Genomic DNA, 21413 nt, shown 5'->3' on the forward strand with positions numbered 1-21413 from the left:
TACGATTATTGAACGATTATTGATTTATTTTATGGTGAAAGTAGCAGATCTACAAGCTCACAACGTGTCACGATGTGACACGTGAGCTTGTAAATCGACTATGTTTGCTATATTTGTATGACAACAAAGTATGATACGGGGTTAAGTGGTTAATCGGATTATTCAATTTATTTGATCATTAAAAATAATCTATTCAAATTTTATATATCATTTTTTATATATCATTTGTAACAATGCTGTGTCTGTTTTTTAACTATAATTTTTATCCCACGATTTTGTAACCCATTTTGTTTCACCCAGTGCCAATTGCCTAATCCTGGGCACTACTCTCCTCTGCCAGCCTAGGGAGAGCCCAGAACTTAGCTCATGCCTCCTTCAATGCATGAGGAGCTAGTAAGCCGCTTCTTTTCACCTGACAGGGGGGAGTTTCCCCGGTCGGACGTAACGCGTGGAAGTAACATGGAAACTCAAACTTGACTGTCATGTAAATGTAAATAATTTAAAATCTTTAAAAAAGGAGTGCACAGCTTTTTGCTTTGTGTAGATAAAATGGCCATTATCTCTGGGTTTTTAAGGGCCTCCAGGGAGCTCTACGAACTGCATCAAAGTAATAAACAAAGGCAAGCAACAGAGTTCCACTTATACATGGCTTCTTGTGTCTACTGATCAGCTGAGTTTTGGTTGCTGCAAGCTATTTGTGTTGATTAAGTAAAGGGTGAGTTAAATGCTACTGAGATTGCTCGCTTTGCGCTTCCCTTTTTCGATTACGGAGGCAGTTCGCCAGAATAGCCTGGTGGGCATACTGTGCCAGCAACTGCGCGCAGAGACGAATCGCCACCGCCTGGGGCGAGTGTAAACTGCTCATTATGAACTGCCTTGGGCTGGGCACAGCTTCAAGCTGAACTTACCCTCATATGACATTTCTCCATCAGCAGCCCTGTCTGAACCACGCTGGTGGGTTTGTGTTAGCCCAGTTTAAAGAACATTACAACAAGACATGACACACAGTCATGTATACCAGATTTCTTTCTTTTCTGTGTGCGTGTGTGTGTGTGTGTGTGTGTGTGTGTGTGTGTGTGTGTGTGTGTGTGTGTGTGTGTGTGTGTGTGTGTGTGTGTGTGTGTGTGTGTGTGTGTGTGTGCGTGCCGTGTATGCGCGGCTTGTTTTCATAGACCTGGTTCCTGATTTGTCTCGCAGAATCTGGCAACACTGCAAGTGGCTCCCCATTGGCTTAGACCTGTTGCTTATTTCTCTCGCAGAATCTGGCAACACTGCTAGGCCGCCATAGCTTAGGAGGACGAGACCGCCCGTTCAGAGTATGGGAAAGTATCCCCATTGGCTTAAGGACAGCCAATGATCGAAAACATGTCGAGAATCTGTTGAGAACCTGTTGAGAATCTGTCGAACACATGTTGACTAGTGGTCAGTCTCTTCTTAGACCAGCTCGCAAGCTGGTAAAAAGTAAGTCAACTGAATCATTAAGGAAGCTGTTATGATTGATAAGGACAATCATTTTACTAGGTCTGCCTTGAGTGTGTATGTCTTTATCCGAAACTGACATGCATCTGGGGGAGCAGTCGTTCTTTCCACGCGCACATGTCAAGAGCAAAAAATGTAAACCTAACGTGCTACTGTAGGTACCCATGTTTATTTAAGATAAGATAAGACCGTTATTGTTTCTCTGAGGGAAAGTCAGTCGCCAAAGGGCAACACGGCAATTAAGCTACAGAGCAAGGGCAAGAAAAAGTACTGTAAATACAGCACGGTAAAACATATCTCTGCTGTCCGGCAGGAACCAGCTAACTCCAAAAAGTTCATTTTTCAGGAAATGAAAAAAACTAAACAAAAAGTGGAGTTAGGAGGTCTTGTTCATCATTGATAAGAACAGCTGAATGGACCTCCAAGCTCACAATGAGGTTGGAGGTCAAAAGGGGGTGGAGCCTGGAGTCAGATAAACCAGCTAACTCCACCCCCCTTTGCTGTAGTTAGCTGGTTTAGCAGAAATTTTGAGGATCCAATGGAGTTAGCTGGTTTTGTCAGAAGCACTTTTTAATACTTTTCATAGGTTAAATATTTTTTTTTACCAACACACTGACGTAAAGGGTGTTCAATAGAACTGATTTATGGAAAAAAATGCAAACGCGGAAAAATGGAGTTAGCTGGTTCTTGCCGGACAGCAACGTAACATTAAACCATCAAATAATTGGCAAAATATACAATATACAACACTATACACCCTCAACAGGGCTTAGTGCAGGACAAAGGGAATGTCAGACAGTATCCGTACTGTACTGAGCTGTTGTTTTCCAAGCAATTAAGTCTATTGAGTGCCTATTTATATTTATTTATTCATTCATAGACCTCAGTTGTCTGAACACAACAGCCTGTTTGTTATGGTACTGTCGGTTGATAATAATAATGATCGGCGGTCTAACGGTTATGGGGCTGCGAATAGTTGAATTTGTTAGAGGGAGATTTATTTGGTTCCTTCAAACTCTGAGTTGGATGAGAGCTATAATGATCCTGAGCTACATCAAAACTGAAGCGCTGCCTACGGTCAATTATCCCCAAAACACAGGAATCGATGTTAGGCTGTTTGAACTGGATGCTGAGAGAGTCTAGTCAGGTTTCATCAGCTTGTTAGGTTTAGCATATTACACTCCTTAAATCTGACTAATTACCTCTGAACCTCCTGTTTCTTCATGTATATCACCATTGTGTGTGTGTGTGTGTGAGAGAGAGAGAGAGAGAGAGAGAGAGAGAGAGAGAGAGAGAGAGAGAGAGAGAGAGAGAGAGAGAGAGAGAGAGAGAGAGAGAGAGAGAGAGAGAGAGAGAGAGAGAGAGAGAGAGAGAGAGAGAGAGAGAGAGAGAGAGAGAGAGAGAGAGAGAGAGAGAGAGAGAGAGAGAGAGAGAGAGAGAGAGAGAGAGAGAGAGAGAGAGTGTTTTGTCCGATGTATCTGCAAAAGGTCCTAGGAATGGCAATTGTCTCCGGGGTCTGCTGTATAGTCTTCATTAAACTCTGCTTGTGGCCTTCGCTGCCTGAATGATCAAGTTGTAATCATGTACTGTATGTCCATCCATGCAAATCAAACAGTTATGTGTAAGTGTTTTGTTCTGTTCTGTTCGAGAGCTAAACAACGCACTCCCTCAGCCTCTCTCTAAGGAAGGAGTCCCTTGGTAATGCCATCCTCTACCCCCCTCCCTCACCTCAGTATATGCCTTGCTGATGAATTCTGTACAATGGACCACAATGGAAACAAGCCCTTCTTGGCTTTTCGCGTCATCCTTTTAGCAGAGCTTTCTTGACTGTACTGCTGTACTGTTATCATTAACATGTTAATAAAGTATTCAATCAATCAATCAATCAATCAATTACTAGACCATACCCGGTGGACGCATCCGTGGGGGGATATGCGCACATGATCTGGCAACCCGGGAGGCAGTTCGTCCCATAGCTGGGCAGCCCCGTAACCATGGCGACAGTGTTTGACACAAAAACGCTAATAAGAAGCTGAGATTTGGTGAAATTGAAAAACGGGCTTCACAGTTAAGTTCAGATGGTAATGGTCAATGGCTGTGTGCAAAATCAGAGCAATTGCTCCAGCCACTGAGGAGAACCGGCTATCTTCACCACTACGCGCCTTACTAGATAGTTATAGTATGATGTTCCGTTCTGTTCTATTCCGTACCATTAACCCAACCTATTCTGGGACAAACATTTAACGACAACAACAATAGCAGATCTACAACCTAACAACGCATCGCAATGTGACACGCTGTGAGTGTGTAAATTGCCCATATTTCCAGCGAAGAGATTTGGCGTATAGAGGGGAAAAGGGAGAGGGCCCAGTATATACCCCTAGGGGACACCGGTCTGGGTTTAAGTGGTTAAATCCAGTGCTCAACTGGATTGCTGTAGTTATTGCGTGTTCCTGCGATGGGTGGTGAGTGAGGTGTATTAGGGTAGAGCAGGCAGGAAGAGGAGGGGGAGCCATGGTGATTTGGCAACGGCATCGCGTGGAAACCTTGTATACTGTATTATGTCCAAAACCATTCCTTTTTTATTATTATTTAAAAAAAGAAAAATAGCCGATCTACAACCTCTTTGCTTGTAGATCTGCTATTTTCATCACTTTTGTTTGACACAATGAAGTAGGGCAGTGGTTTTCAACCTTTTTCATGCCAAGGACCCCTAAATTGATATACATTTGGCCGCGGACCCCCATTTGAAAATGTTTTGTGCCAGGGACCCCCGGAAGCAAAGATTTGAGTTCAAAATGTTTGCTTAAAAAAAAAAAAATATGCACACATTTTAAAGATTTTTCAAAAATAACCGCGCTATGAGCTTGTATATCTGCTATTTTTGAATAGCCAAAGCTAAGTGGTTAAAACGATTGTGACGCTATGTTAACTCATTTTGCTGGGGACCCCCCTAGTACTCCCCCAAGGACCACTGGTGGTCCCCGGACCACCGGTTGAAAACCACTGAAGCAGGGCATTCGTTTAACGAAAAAAAGATAGAAAGCTGAAACATGGAGATACAAGGTTTTCTACCTGACAGCAAACGAATAGCGTGGACTGCTGTCTTTTTCCTCCTTCAAGCTCCGCTGCCCGCCAGAAGAGCTTTTGCTCAAATGAGTTTATTCCTCGCACGGTGACTGACACAGCGGCAGAGCGGTGCTTGAAACGGCGCTGACTGGCAGTGGCAGCCCCCCCCCCCCCCCCCACCTCTGAACGCTCTGACAACGCTGGAATGGAGAGGGCGGTGCTTCTCTTTTGACAGGCTGGACAAAGCACTCCAACCCCACTGCTATAGAGTCAATAGATGCTCCTGGTCAAACATCACTCAGCTACAAGTGAAAGTTGCTCCGTCAAATGTTGTAGTTTGTAATACATTACATTACATTACAGTCATTTAGCAGACGCTTTTATCCAAAGCGACTTACAATAAGTGCATTCAACATAGGTAGGGAACGAAACTACTAATCACCAGAAGTCTTAAGTGCATTTCCTGCAAAAACAAGCAACCAAGAGTATACCTAGCGCTAAGGTAAAAGTGCAATATATCAGCTACCTACTTTCTTAAACAGATGAGACAAAATAGCAAAATCAAATGAGCATGAGCTAAAACAAATAAGTGTATCGACTAAACAAGATCCAATAAAACAATAGTTTGTACAACTAGTTAACAACAAGTAGGCCAGGCAAAGAGGAAGGGTAGTGTTTCCTGAAGAGGTGGGTTTTCAGCCTGCGGCGAAAGATGGGCAGTGATTCTGCTGTCCTGACATCAGTGGGAAGTGGTCTGCCACCTCGAAGTGGTAATACTAAAAAGTACATGATTTGTACAAATTACAAGTTACATTTTCTTTTTAATATCAATGGATTGCTATATTAAGGGGTGGAGGGGGGGAATAATAGTGAAAATAGCAAATCTACTAGTTTGTACAGTGGATCTGCTGTTCCTAGAAATGTAGTGGATCTCAATTTGCCTTTGAGATTTAGTCGACTGAAAGTCTTAAGTATCCATAAATACAAATACTCAAGTAAAGTAAAAGATATTCAAAGAATTAGGTACAGTACTCAAGTAAATGTACTTAGTCCACCAGTGCAGGCCGGTAACTAGTTGCCGGTATAGCACGATTGGCTAGAGCAGCAGGGTGCCTGGAACTGGGCCTGGGCTCACTGGCTTGATTGTAATGAACCTGCAGGGAAACAGTGAGCAGCAGCTGGATGTAGCTGTCGCGAGCGATGGCAATCATTTAGCTGGCTGGTTCCTACCATAGACTGTAAAAAATATGGGGGAAGGGTTTCTACCGTTGGTTTCTACGGACCGTTTGTAAGCCTGGATATAGCAACGTGAAATATACAGTAAATATGGAAATCGAAGATTCAGACAGCAGTAAGACTAGGCTACTAGCTGTCATGCGATGTTCTTCATAAGCGAGTTTCCACTCCCTCGTTGCCTTAAATGTCATTAACCAAGCACGCACATGTGGCTGCATGAGCCAAACAGTATCATCCCGCCAAAACTCGCCCAGGCATACGCCTTCATCATAATTATTCAACATGTTGCCCCTATCGTTGCCAACTTATCGCTCGGCTCATCAATCACTGTACATCAGTGTCGCTAATCGACTTCCTAGGAGCACAGTTGACTCCCGCAGCGGTGCGTCACCAAAACGTAATGGACTTCCTATTTGTTCTGATTAGCGTGAAGTAGGGCATCGCCATAGCATGCATGGCACACGTTGCTGGGGATCGGAGTGGAAGCGAATGAAGAGAAATTAGACCCCCCCCTATATAATGGGTTTTCCACAGTGGTTGTCTGGGGTGCGGATGACTAAGAGAGGATGCTTTTTAATTAAATGCTAAATGAAGACGTAAGTCTACTCGCTGCAAGGAAGGGCGGCTATGGAGGTGGGGGGACGACGACGACGACATGCTGATTTAATTTGGCCCCGTCGTTGACCGTCCCCTCCCTGGAGGAGGACAGGATAAGGGTCACAGAGGAGAAGTGATGAGGGAGAAAGAGGGAGGAGATGTGGTTGAGAGAGTATAGGGACCAACATAGAGGAGGGAAAGTAGAAGCAGCGCTCCTGTCGATAAGGTTTGAAAACAGACAGATGGAGAGCAAAGAGAGGCTCCATGGGCCTGATGGAGAGACAAACGTGATATTCCTATTGCTGGAGGTCAGAGGACTGTTTAGAGATGCAGATTAGGGTGGTGGGGGGGGGGGGGGGGTGAGGAGAGGGACACCACCACTGGAGGAGACAGGTAGCCTGGTTCAAAAACCATAGACCCCGCCCACTCTCTGAGTGGACTGCCCCTCTTGGTCTGGCGTTGAAATGTGAGCCTAGAACTTTATTCGATAAAAAAAATGTACCGTCCAATGAGAGTCGGAGGTGGGGGGGTGGGTCTAACGACAAGCCAATCAGCGCTGTGCGATGAGGTCAGATGTAGGATGTGATTGGTTTAGGGAAATTCAAATCCCCCTTCCCCCTTGTAATTGCCGACACTGCAGCCAATTTCAGACTGAAGCTCCACGCAGCTTCAGGCTGTTAATCAGGCTAGGAGACAGGACCATCGTGGGGCTGATTTTGGGTCGGCCCGTCACAATTAATACGTAATCGCCTAAATCGCAATTATTTCAGATAATTGCAATCATTTTGCATAATCGTTTCCATGTTGAAAAAGCTTTTCAAACATTTTCCAAAAATAGAGGGAAATGGCAGATCTGCAAGCTCACACGTGTAAAATAATTAAATATGTTGGTATTTACTTTAAAGTATTTGTCATAATTTGCCCTGTGCAACGTTATTTTAAAAGCCTAAAAGGCAAATAATATAATTTGTATCCATATGTTCCTAATGTTCAATTCCAAAAAGACAATTAAATCGTTAATATCAATTATTTATATGACAATTAATCGTCAAGTAAAATGTCATGATCGTGACAGCCCTAGCAGAGAGGACCGCCGCGGGTCTGATTTCTGGTAGAATTGTCCAGCATATTATATTTATTTTAGTTTATCCTCTCTGCCTTTTTCCTTTTTTTTTACACCCGACTAGACTTTTACTTGTAACAGAGTATTTCTATATTGCAGTATTGATACTTTTAGTTAAGTAAAACACCACTGCTCATCCTCACTACTTTACCCCCCACACCCCTCATGTGTCTCTCCTCTCCTCTGATGTGGAGGCGCTGGGTGGGTGGTGCTGCTTGCGTAAGAGGCGAAGCAGCCTGAGCTATAAGCTGCTTTCTTGTGTCCTTGGAAGGCATTTAGCCATGGCAGGTCAGACGTAGAAGAAGCCCCTCTTTTTCTTTTTTTTCTCCCTTCTATTTATTGAACGTTTCAGGCTATTAGAGTTTGGGATTATGCCCAGGATGCCGAGGAAGGAAGAAACGGGGTGTGTGCAACCAGGCAGCAAAGAGGGCTGGGGAAACAACCACCGATAGAATCACCATCCGGCTGAAACAACAGTGGAAAAATAGATAGATTCCACCTATAGAAACATTTGCTTTAATAATAAGGCCAGGGGATTTTCATACAGAACGTTGCCAAGTTTTGAACGTTTAATGAATAAAGCCTCCATACTGCTGCAGTATAATTGGTTAATTTATCATTTTCTGACTCCGTGCCCTCGTTCAAATGAATTTAACGTGAACAACTAGAGACTGTGTTCAGTAGAGTGCAGACCTCTAAAAAGGAGACAGTTTGTATATATTCACTGTTGTTTTTTTTTGTCCGACAAGGACTTTTACTTGTAACAGAGTACTTCTACATTGCAGTTTTGACATTGAAACATTTGAGTACTTTTCCCACCACTGGACCAGTGTCCCTATAGTGTCATCCCTCATTAGGGTGATTGAGCGCATCTGTGCTTATTAGGCAGACAGAGACACCTGCATTCATATTTGATTTGAATTCACCTTGACTTGACCACAGCATTGTTCCACCTCTCTTTTCCCCTTAATTTCCCCTAAAGAATTTGAAACATATCCACAAGTTTCCTAGTGAATTATGGGCATCACTTCCTGTCGTTAGTCTGTCCCAGGGGGCGTCACGGCCATTCACTGTGCATATGACGTGACACCCTCACTCACATAGATCCGTGATTTCATACCCCCCACTTTTTGAAAAAATAAAAAATAGAATAATTACATGTTTTCTTTTTTGATAATAAATCGGTAAAATCAGGCAAAAATAAGAATTAAATGACCTAACCCTAACCCTAACCCTAAAACCGAAATAAAGTAACCAAAACACGAAAAAAACGAACAAAATCCGCCCAAAAAACGCAACATTTTGAAAATACAAAATTTGTTTACATTTGACAGTTACAAATGTTTTTCACATTTTCGTGAACGAAAGTGCCAGCTTCCTCTGTCGGATTTTGGGAGGTGTAGTTCCAGACTCTATATAGCATTCGGAGATTGTGGAATAGTTGTCTGGCTATGCGAGACTAGTCCAGAATGACTGACAACAGGAAGTGATGCCCAGAATTCCCTCAATGCCCCATGTGACACTGGAAACCCATGGATTGCCAATAAAATAATTGTATTTGCAAGTTGAAGAAGTCTGAGTATATATTCACACCACAACAAGGCACACCAATGGGCAAATCAGAATCTCAAGGCACACCTGTATTCATAGCGAAAAATTGCTGATCTAAAAGCTCACACAGCTGCCACGTTATGAGCTGGTAGACTGGCTATTTGAGCTATTTTTGTAAATACATTTCTGTAACGGTTCTGTATTCTGTAACGGTCCATTCAGATTGGAACCCCCTCAAGGAACCCCCGAGGGTCCCTGGACCCCACTTTAAGAACCACTGGATCAAAGTGTTGTGGCGTGATCTTCATGCTCACTGGCACCCCCACTTTTGGCCAGTTGCCATGCAAAGTGAATGAGTTTTTCCTTGGCCCAGGGCCAACCTTTCTAAGACAGACAAACCTTTCAAAAATAGGAATTGAAAAAATCCCCAAAAGTTAGCACATGCCAAATATCAAGTCAATGGTGGACAGGATACTCACATTTCCACTTTATTATTGGCACACACCAATAAACGAACGCTTTAAACGCGTTTCGGCTAAGAGATGTGAAAACCCCACCTCCTTGGTGCAGGTACTGTAAAAATGAACACAACAACCCATTGCTAGTGCTTCCAAATCTCTGCAATACAGGGGACTCACATGAAGTGGGTGAAGATACTGTGGTGTATATGTTACAGTCAGATTGAAAAAACAGTCAGATTGAAAAAGGAGTGCTCGTTTTCTTCGAGTTCACCTCCCGCGCTCCCCAGTGGCGGGATGGCCCCCCCACCCCCGTCAAAAAAAGAAATTATGTCTCGGAGGTACCGAGACTAGGGGGACCATGATTAATAACTTGGACAACGCTGAGTGGGCTGAAGATGATGTCGCAACGCTAGGCACGGCGACTCGCTCGCCTAAGCTCGCTCGGCGATGCCTCTCGTGGCTCAGGTCCCCTTCAGACGGCGCGCCTCCGTCGGTGAAAACGAGTGCACCTTTTTCAATTTGACTGGTTTTCCAATCATACTGTGACATGTACACTTCAATCTCAACTCATCTGCATGCTTATTTTTTGTTCAACTTTATATTTTTGTTTCATGTTTCAGTATTTCTACACTATAGCCACAGTAGCCCGAAAATGTCCACCTCACTACACTGACGTGGCAAACGGAATAATGACTGTGAATTATTGATGCCAGGGGTAAGAAGATCACATATTATGTAGAGCACTGGGAAATTCTACCACGCTCTGACACTTTGGGGGCAATTACGCTTGAAGCTTCGGAGACATTGCAGCTGCACCCGCGTTTCAGTGAGGTTAAGGGCCAGACATGGGGTCAGGAGAAGACATGGTTACTTGGCATCATAATTAGGCAGTGGCAGTGGGAAAAGGGAGCAGCTCCTTGTTTAACCGATTAAGACCTGAGGCCGATTCTACAAAATGTCTTCTAAATCCTAACTGTTTTTTTTTTTTAAACTTGTGTTACTATGTCAGTGGTTCTCAAACTTTTCCATGTCAAGGACCCCAGAATGTATTTGGCCGCAGACCCCCATCTCAATTTGTTTTTGTTCCAGGGACCCCCCAGAAGCAAAGATTTGATATACAAAAGTTCGATCTGCTATTTTTCAAAAGCCAAAGTGTAAAAAAATGCTTTTTTTCAGCTCAAATCAAAAAATGACACAGATGCATTCCAGGTCTAAATGGATTAAAAGTCCAAGGGAGACCTTGAATGCATTCATATTTAAATGGTTTGAGCAAATGAGGTGTCTCTTAATTTCGATTTCCCACAATTCATCTATAGTCTCTAAGAATACATTCTTGCTTCCAACAAATACACGTTTTCTTTTAGATGCAGATCATTTCAAATCATCTTTCAATCTTGTTAATATTGGAGACTGGCAGACTGCTACCTTCCTGGGTGGGTTCCCCTTGGAGCCAACACAGAATGGACATGGGGATTAGTGCATTATCTAGGCCAGGTCAAACAGCAGTGACTCTCATAGTTGAGTGCTCTTAATTTCCACTTAACCCCTTCAATCCGGGAACGCATCTCTGTCATTTTTAGATTTCTTTGGCTATTCAAAAATAGCAGATATACAAGCTCATAGCGTGTCACCGAGTGCCGCGCTATGAGCTTGTAGATCTGCTATTTTTGTTAAACCATGAACATTTTTGCAAATCTTTGAAAATATTTTTTTAAAGCGAACATTTGTAACTCAAATATTTGCTTCTGGGGATCCCTGGAACAAAATATTTGACAAATATATATATAAAGATTTGCACACATTTTCAAGATTTTTCAAAAATAGCAGATCTACAAGCTCATAGCGCTGCACTCGGTGCTGCGCTATGAGCTTGTATATCTGCTATTTTTGAATAGCCAAAGAGATCTAAAATGACAGAGAAATGCGTTCCCGGATTGAAGGGGTTAACAAACACCAACACAATGGAAATTAAATTGAAAATGTAATGACAGAAATGTCACTGCAAGTGGCAATTAGTGTGGTCCATTTACAGTATGCAAATGTGACTGAATCTGCCTTTTAGAGGAAAAAGTACAAAATGATGATGATGAGAAGTGAATCAGTCATACGGCCATTGACTTATGGAGATGTAAAGGGCGGGGACAAGGACATACAGATACTGAGATCCATATTATGTGTATGAAAGATATGCAGACGGACAGACAGATATAGAGTCAACGGATACAACGGGTATCGAGGCTATGTGCATGACATCATCGTATCACCCGGAAGTTATGCGGGAATGCCTACTGAGTGGCAAAAAACAACTTTCTGGCCCATACATCCAAACAGAAAAGTCCTATCTGACTGTATTAAACCAGTGGTTTTCAACCAGTGGTCCGGGGACCACCAGTGGTCCTTGAGGGAGTAGCAGGGGGTCCCCAGCAAAATTAGTTAATATATTGTCACAATAATTTTTAACCACTTAGCTTTGGCTATTCAAAAATAGCAGATCTACAAGCTCATAGCGTGGCACATAGAGTGCCACGCTATGAGCTTGTAGATCTGCTATTTTTGAAAAACCTTGAAAAAGTGTGCATATCTTTGAATATATATGTTTTTTTTAAGCTAAAATTAACTGATATCTTTGCTTCTGGGGGTCCCTGGCGCAAAATATTTTCAAATGGTGGTCCACGGCCAAATGAATATCAATTTAGGGGGTCCTTGGTATGAAAAAGTTTGAAAACCACTGTATTAAACAACGTTAAACTCACCAACATGGCAGCCGTACGGAAAGCTTGAATTATCCTCTTTCTATCTGCAAAGTTTTTTGTTTCATAAAAATCCACCGTAGGCATGTTATGAGCTACTTTCTGTCAATAAATTCCATGCAGGTGCTTATTTTGCATGTCAGAGTTTGGAAGCGCTTGTTTTCACTAACGCAACGTCCTGCTGCCTCCTGCATTATGTGACATTTAGAAAAAGGTGGTACGCAGGACCCTTGAGTGATTTCCAACGAGCGCTTACAAACTCCAACGCTCCATGCTGCTCAATGTTTTGCCTCAGTCTAGATCAGTGGTTTTCAACCAGTGGTCCGGGGACCACCAGTGGTCCTTCAGGGAGTTCCAGGGGGTCCCCAGCTAAATGATAGATAGGAACCAAATGGACCCTAACGGGTCCATTTGGTCCTATTTTTGAATTTGAATCCTGAAAAGTAACAGTTTTGGATGTAATGATGAGGTTTAATATGAGGTTTCCACTGGACAGCGACGATATACTAATTTCACATTTCTCCCCCCTTAGTTTTGACTGAGACTTAACCTATCTGACCAACATAAATTATTCTGATGTTTTACAGTTTCTGAGATGGAGATACCTTTAGGGCAACTCTGGTGCAACCAACAGAAACAAACTTATATGTTCATGTTGGTGTATTTGATCTATTCAGTGGGAAGGAAAAACGGTTCTCGAACTTTAAAAGTCTAGCCTCGGGTATAGTCTGTATTTTTATATATATTTTTGCCATCCGTGAATAAGCGTGGCAAGCAACCGTGCGAGGAAGCTTTCCTTAAGCTTTCCTTGGTGAGCTAAATGAATTCCATGAGTACAAATAGAAGGGAGGATTGGGTCTACCAATGCGTCATCTTACGACCGTGAGGAAGTGAGTAGTTCACCCGGCTGGAGCCTAGGAATTAGTTTCATCTTTGATATGTTTCTTTTTTTTTTTTTTTAGGCCAATCTTCACTGGGTGGACTGTGGCACCCTGCTGAGCCAGTTGGCACGCAGAGGATTTTCTCTGCTCCGTTCCCATCACAAACCTCTGCTCCGTTCTCATCGCAAATCTAAGTTGAGGGAACAGCCATGTAACACCTGTGGTCTCAAACAGCCAACAGGACTTTGAATTGAGTCACTGGCACGCAAAAAAATATATAAAGAAAAAGAAAGAGAGGAGGAAGAATGAGAAATAAATGAGAAACAATGACAACAAGGTAAGCTGAGATAAAAGAGAAGTGAGACAAATAAGAAAGCCCCGGGCCATCCTTTACTACGCTTACAGTTATACCTTTCATCCAACATCAGTGCAGGGTAAAACTGAAAGAACGGAAAGTTTTATTGTAGTAAAACTAGGCCATGCCGATGTGTAACATCCACCTCTTCTCATCATCCCTCCAATCCCACCGTTTTTTTAACGCCCTGTTCTCTATACCGTTTGATCTCAGCAATCGCCATGCGTGCAACGTTGTTCAAAGCCTCGCAAACAGTCACACCTGCACGCCGCTACGAAGATCAAATGCCACAAGTACCACACGAAAAACACCTTCCTGACATTATGTGCCTTTTTATTCCACACCAATAAACATCAACAAACCAACCACGCATAGAAAAACACCAACACAACCACAACAGCAAAAAAAACACACAAAAAAACGGAATAATTAACCCTCTAAGACCGAGGACGCATCTGTGTCATTTTAGATTTCTTTAGTTATTCAAAAATAGCAGATATACAAGCTCATATAGCGCAGCGCCGAGTGCCGCGCTATGAGCCTGTAGATCTGCTATTTTTGAAAAATCGTGAACATTTGTGCAAATCTTTGCTTCTGGGGGATTCTACAAATGTCTTCTAAATCCTAACAGTTCTTTGAAAAAAAAACTATGTTTCTATAATATCAGTGGTTCTCAAACTTTTTCATGTCAAGGACCCCCAAAATGATATGTATTTGGCCGCGGACCCCCATCTCAAAATATGCTCTTCCAGGAACCCCCAGAAGCAAAGATTTTAGTAAAAAATGATAGAAAAACTTTAGAAATATATATATTCAAAGATTTGCAAAAACAATCACGATTTTCGAAAATAGCAGATCTACAAGCTCATAGCGCGGCACTCGGTGCCGTGCTATGAGCTTGTAGATCTGCTATTTTTGAATAGCTAAAAGAAATAAAAAAATTACACCTGTGTGAAGGTAGCGGCGCCTTTGATACATTTTGTCATCGATATGTGTTTATAATGTGTTTATAGCCACGTGTCACGTGAAGCTTGACCAATCACTTTGTTGACGTGTCTGACCAATCAGAACGTTGACGTGTCTGACCAATCAGAACGTTGACGGGTCTGACCAATCAGAACGTTGACGGTGAACACGGACAAAGTCAGGTATAGAGCAGGATCCGCTAAAGGTATAGAGCGGATAGCGCCGCTAAAAATTACACAGATGCTTCTCCCGGTCTTAAAGGGTTAAGAATCAGCATAAAGGAATGCTTTTGAAGCGTTTGGCTTGTGTTGGTGATATATTTTGCAGATAATTAGGTTTGTTTTGTTTTTTGTTTAGTTTCTTCTGAGAAGTACAACTAGGTACAATTATGCTAAAAAAACACTTATTTTTCCCCAACTTCTAAAGTGGCCACATACTGTAAGAACTGTTTTCATCAGACCATTTGTAAAATTCATTATAAGAGGCTTTCTTTCTGCTTCCTCTGATCCAGTGGAGCTAGCTAGTACACAAGTACAGTAACTATAATAGGATGCTGCAAAAGAATCATTTCTCATACCAGCCAAATCTGCATAGCTGAGACGGTTTCTGAGTTTAACAACTTGAACCCTGCGTCCCTATTCTGGGGACGGGCATTCTGGAAAACAATAACCGATCTGCAATACGTGTGCTTATTGGGTAACACACACCATCAGAGAGATTCATCCGATTAATCTATGTCTTCTGAGTGTTCAATGAACCAATGTCTAATCAACTGATGGAGTGAAACCAATAACAACAAGCAGTCCGTGGTGAATTGTTTTGCCATTATAGGTCTATTGTACCAGGCAACCTTTCCGACATCAACGCTCTCCTTCCCACTGTAATCCACTCAGTGTGTGCGTGCGTGCGTGCGTGCGTGCGTGCGTGCGTGCGTGCGTGCGTGCGTGCGTGCGTGTGTGTGTGTGTGTGTGTGTAATTGTGTATAATATACATTGTGGGCCCTATTTTTGCCAGTACCTTACCCATTATCCCTAAAGTTCTTTGCAATGTTATACTATTAAAAAAACAAAAAAAACGTTCAAATAGCCAATCTACAAGCTCACAACGTGTCGACGGCTAGTTGAACTATAGAGAGAGAGAGAGAGATATAGAGAGAGAGAGAGAGAGACAGACAGACAGAGAGCACACAATCTGAAAATGTTTTTAAAAGTAGTAAAAGTTGGCAAAGAAGTTTGGTGAGTGAGAGGAGAACTAGAGAGTAAAAGACAGAGGTGGCTAGAAGGATATAGATGAGAGAGAGAGCGAGAGAGAGAGAGAGAGAGAGACACACAGACAGACAGACAGAGAGCACACAATCTGATCCCTTGACTGCTGCTGTACATTGACTGAATGAGGACGCAGCCCTCAACCCCAGCCCATCCGTCTCTCCACCTCTCTCCTCTCTGTCCTCTTAAGCGAATGAAAGGGATGGAAACCAGTCCAGGTATTGAGGGACTGTGGAGAATTGGGATTTTCTCCATCCCATAAACGCCTGATCTGTAGCGGAGCCAGGCCGAATAGTCAATTAATCGTTATTAAACCCATTAAAACCGGGAAAGCATCTGTGCGATTTTAGAAATTAAATGAAAAAAAGAAAGCGTTTTGAATAATTTTGAATTACGAAAAAGTTTGAGAACTACTGATTTAGAAGGCATTTGCAGAATCTTAATGGGTTAATATAGGAGTAGAATAATCAACTTTGATTTTGGTCATGCACATCCCTAGCACTAGTTAGTACTTGGCAATCAAAGTAAATGAGACTACATCGACGTTGAGTCGACAACGCCTGCATCTAGAAATTCTGACATGAAACATTTTTTTTGCTCCCGAATTTATTTAATTTTGATCATTTTTAAACTAGACGCTGTGAATGAAATGAATCAATATTGAGTAACTTCATGGCCAACTGTATGTCTCACCTAAAAAAGCTATCAGAAAGTATTTTCTGATAACATAGAAATAGACTGCATCTGCCTGTGGGCTCCAGGTCTGCAGTCTGCCCCTGCTTAAACAGCCTGCAGCTTCTTAAACAGCCTGCAGCGTATACAGTAAAGACACGTGATCATCATCACAACCTCCTGCTCACGATTACATGCAAGTATATTGCAATTAGATTATGTAGGACTAGGTATAAGTACAAACACTGAGTGAGAACAGACATCTGTGTGTGTGTGTGTGTGTGTGTGTGTGTGTGTGTGTGTGTGTGTGTGTGTGTGTGTGTGTGTGTGTGTGTGTGTGTGTTGTGCGTGCATGCGAGAGAGAGAGAGAGAGAATGATCACATTTTGTGCTGTATATGTGTCTGTGTATATTCACATAATTGCAGCAAGGAAATGTGACTCTTCTCTGGGAATAGGATTGTCAAGCACAGACGCGTTGCACAGCAATCGCTCCACGAATGAGTTCACAGCAATCATCTCAAACAAACAAACAAACATATACTGTAATGTTACAGAGCACGATCGAGTGCCGTCTCCAGCAGCATCTAGACGTAGGCTGAAGTGCCTGTTTTTTTTCCCCCAGCAGTCGGGGTGAGTAGTGGGGGAATGGGGGTGATGGGAAGCAGGGCAGCAGTGAGTCATAGTATTAACCCTTGAAGACCGGGAACGTGTCTGTGTCATTTTAGATTTCTTTGGGCTATTCAAAAATAGCAGATCTACAAGCTCGCCGCGCTATGAGCTTGTAGATTGTAGAGCTTATAGATGCTATTTCTGAAAAATCTTGAAAATGTGTGCAAATCTTTGAATATATACAGTAGTATTCTAAAGCGAACATTTTTGACTCAAATGTTTGCTTCTGGGGGTCCCTGGAACAATATATTTTGAGATGGGGCTCCGCGGCCAAATACATATCATTTTGGCGGCCCTTGACATGAAAAAGTTTGAGAACCACTGATATTATAGCAACGTAAGATGTTTTTTTTTAAACTTAGGATGTAGAAGACATTTGTAGAATCCCCAGACTCAAAGATTTGAGTTACAAATGTCCGCTTTAAAGAATATATATATTGAAAGATTTGTACAAATGTTCACGATTTTAAAAAAAATAGCAGATCTACAAGCTCATAGCGCGGCACTCGGTGCCGTGCTATGAGCTTGTAGATCTGCTATTTTTGAATAGCCAAAGAAATATAAAAATGACACAGATACTTTCCCGGTCTAAATGGGTTAACTTCCCAGGCATTCTGAATAATCATTTCAGCACACTCTCTGTCACAGCTGAATCATTCAGTTGAGTCACATGATGGCACAGAGGCAGAATCTTGCCATTTTTATGATTTTTTTTTTATTGGCTATAACTATATTGGGAGAGAAAAATGGCAAAGATAATTGGCTACTCTGAAAAATAAGATGTATTTTAAGGTCAATTGTGCCTTTAGCAGACAGTACTGTGAGAGATGCAGGAAAGGGTAGAGAAAGGTTGAATGCAGGTCTACGAGCACTAGCACACTAGTGTGTGCATTAACAGTTGGCGAACCTCAATTGCTTTGCCTTTTAGGACTAGTTCTTACATGCCAGCCAAGCGCATTTCTTGTATCTCTGCTGTCGGGCAGAAACCCAATTCCAAAATGTTCATTGGACCTCCAAGCTCACAATGAGGTCGGAGGTCAGTCTGGAGTTGGCAAAACCAGCTAACTCCACCCCCCTTTGGTGGAGTTAGCTGATTTTGTCAGAAGCGCTTTTTTATTCTTTTCATTGGTTCAATATTTTTTTGAACACTGATAAAAAAAGAAAAGAAAAAAGAAAGCTGAAAATGTTAGTTATCTGGTTTCTGCCAGACAGCGACAATATGCAAACTTTCTAAGGATATAGAAAATCTATTGCTTGTACAGTGTAACTTTGACTTTTATTTTTAACTGAGCATGCATGTTTCAAGAGCTATAGACTGGCCTAGAAATCTAGAAATGTTTCTGCACATCATCATAACTGTCCAATCTCCTTCTGGAACAACCTTGGTTATGTCCAAGACAAAACAAAGAAAGAAATCTCCGGTTTACTTCCTGTATCTGCGTGAAGTTGGTCGCTGCCTTTTTAGGAGACCGGAAGCAGGTTGGAGTCTATTATTTCCAATGTAAGAGTGAACGTGAACACAGCTTCTGAACCATTCTTAAGCTCCATGGTCAATGAACAAATATTGTACAGAATCGTCACAAGCCACGCAATATTCCTAAGATTTGCATACAATTTTTTCTTTTCTTCAGTGAGACAAATCAGGAGAAAATAACGTTATTATCGACCTTTCTCTATCCCAGCAACACACTCTCGCGGGATCTGGCACCAGTAAACATAGGATGTTCGTGAGATCTGCCTTTATACCATTTCGCCTCTAGTGGCTCCATTTGGGATAGTCTATCTTCATAAATTAACCATCTTTGGTTATGTTCATCATGCATGCGATACAGATAGTCCCTCTCTGGCTTGGAATCGGACAGCAATACTGTAGGATGACTTTTGTTGATGGAAGTCAATCATTCAAAGACTACTGAGTTTGTTTGAATAACAAACATATTATGCTCAAGCTCTCTTCAAGTTTTATGATCCATTGCCCGCAAAAACATTCTTAGCATGAAATCAGAATGAAGATTTCATAACCCCGCAAGCTACACTCATCCACCACCCTCCCACCTAATTGCTCTTAGCCCCACAAATCCTTCCCAGAACAATCTAGGGTAGAAATCTTCCTCTGATCCCGGGGATTCCCTGGATTTGTTAAGCAAACACACCTCAGATAGGGATCTTTGCCCATTTGCAATGCAAATCATCCTCGATCAGTGTGGACACACCACGGGGGAGATCTTGGGCTTTAATACTCCGACAAACGACAACAGGGGGAAAGCGGCTGCATCAAGCCGCCTTATCCAAGGCTATAGAGATCTATGCCAGCGCTCGCCCATGGAGCCGTTATCACCACTTGCCTTCTGCAGTTTTAAAAGGACCAGGGGCGGACTCTGCCCATGCTTTCTTTTGGGACCCTTCCAAGCCATTCACAGGAGTATGTGTCCATTCCCAGAAGTGAGGTTGCTTATAAGTGTGTTTAGAAAAAAGCTGACAACATAGGAATCAATACCAGTAGACTGGTAAATATTGTAGTTCTCTTACACTGAGGGGAGTTTGGACAGCAAGAAAGAAACCTAACGAAAAGAAATGAAAAAAAAGATTACCTGGAACTCAATCCCATAGTTCTCCCTGCAGAAGTCACGTAGTTTGGGATAGACATGCTCTTTCAACGCAGTCCTCTCCGCTTCGGTGTCTGGAAAACAAGATAAACATAAGACAATGACTTGAGAAACCTCTTTAACCCATTGATAACTGGGACGCATCTGTGTCACCTTAGATTTATTTGGCTATTCAAAAATAGCAGATATACAAGTTCATAGCGCGGCACCGAGTGCCGCGCTATGAACTTGTAGATCTGCTATTTTTGAAAAATCTTGAAAAAGATTTTCTGGGATTTTTTTCAAAAAACTGTTAGGATTTAGAAAACATTTTTAAGAATCGCCTCAGGTCTCAATGGGTTAAGGTTTTTCTTTAGATTTGCATATGACTGAGACACTGGAAGAGCATTCTAAAGGCGCAATGTTGTGAATGGGAATCCCGATTTCTATGAAAACAATGACCTTGACAGCGTCACTGTAAGGTTGTTAATCACTGCAGCAGCTTCAAGCTGGGACAACATGCTGTAGACTAATGTTGATTAAAAACACAGTTGCAGGGGTTGACAGGTTTATTGACAGATCCTTCTCTAGATTCAGTCCTGGCAAAACGTGCTGAAGGTCCTACGTCACTTTGAACTAGGGCTATCATGGAAATATCCGATCTACTGTACGAGCTCTCAGCGCTTCGCAACGCGATGCATTGTGAGCTTGTAGATCTGCTATTTCCACTATGTTTGAAAACTACAAAAATTGTCAACAGATTAATATATACGGATGAATGGAAACGATTATGCAAAATAATTGTGATTCTCTCAAATGATTGCGGCCAGGCGATTATGTAATAAATGTGACAGGCCTGCTTTGAATAACAGAGCGTCAGCTAAATATCCACAATGTGCATTTATGACAGGCAGTGCATGGTGGACTGTCAGAATGTACCCAGAATGTACATTAAGACGTCGGCAGCGGTATTGTTGGACTGTCAGAATGGGCCACGGCAGCGATGGTCTGTGGCTTGTTGTCGAAGCCCACTTTCAAATCCCTGTGGATTAAGTTTGCCATGACTGATTTCAATCATTTGGATTACATATAGAAGTCTGCATTTCTTCTATGCAAGCTTGTCGAACGCCGAAAATAGCCGATCTACACTCATCGGCGATTCCCCCGGGTTATTAGTTATTAAAAAGATTGTAGAGTATTTAAAGTGGTCAAACTAGAAATAGAATACATGTTTGGAAGCATCTTCCGGAAAACACAAATGACCCCGGATACTTCTTAAAAGATAAATCTGCTATTTCTTCAACTAAGTGATTGTATATACAGTACAGCAGGGCCATAGCTTTAGAATGATAATACCAAGACATTATAATTGTACACATTGTGCTAATTGTTTAGGAAACAGATTGCTAGTGTGGGAGCTACTTTCACACTGTTTCACACATTGCAGACTTGGCCTAACAAAACCAAAAAAAAACATGAGAAAAAAAACATGAGATTTTTTTTTTGTTTTAATCCATGAATCCCCCTTTTCTCTCTCTCATCCCACTCTTCTTCACACACTCCTCCAAATGGTTGTGGTAACGTATTTGGACAGGGCCAGTGCCTCCCTCCCTCTCTTGGGGTTTTGTACCCCTCCTCCTTAAGGGCGTGGGTGGACGAGAACATGCCCAACAGAGGCCTGCGTGATGAAGGAGCATGAGTCTCGTACGCACGCGCACACACACACACACACGCACACATGTCGGCACAGATA

The 21413-nt window shown here is 42.3% G+C and overlaps 1 protein-coding gene across 1 annotated transcript in view; it reads right to left on the reverse strand.

Annotated features, from left to right (window-relative positions):
• The window catches only part of nwd2 (NACHT and WD repeat domain containing 2), a gene marked incomplete at its 3' end in the record, with an annotated part of 71542 nt that overhangs the window by 33251 nt on the left and 16878 nt on the right, over window positions 1-21413 (reverse strand). The window contains exon 2 of the mRNA XM_084043341.1: window positions 19667-19755. Coding sequence (XP_083899467.1) covers window positions 19667-19755 — 89 coding nt within the window. The remainder of the gene's footprint in view (window positions 1-19666; window positions 19756-21413) is intronic.

Source organism: Gymnoscopelus microlampas, assembly GCF_963454915.1.
Source record: "Gymnoscopelus microlampas genome assembly, chromosome: 19".
In the NCBI taxonomy this organism is placed as follows: Eukaryota; Metazoa; Chordata; class Actinopteri; order Myctophiformes; family Myctophidae; genus Gymnoscopelus; species Gymnoscopelus microlampas.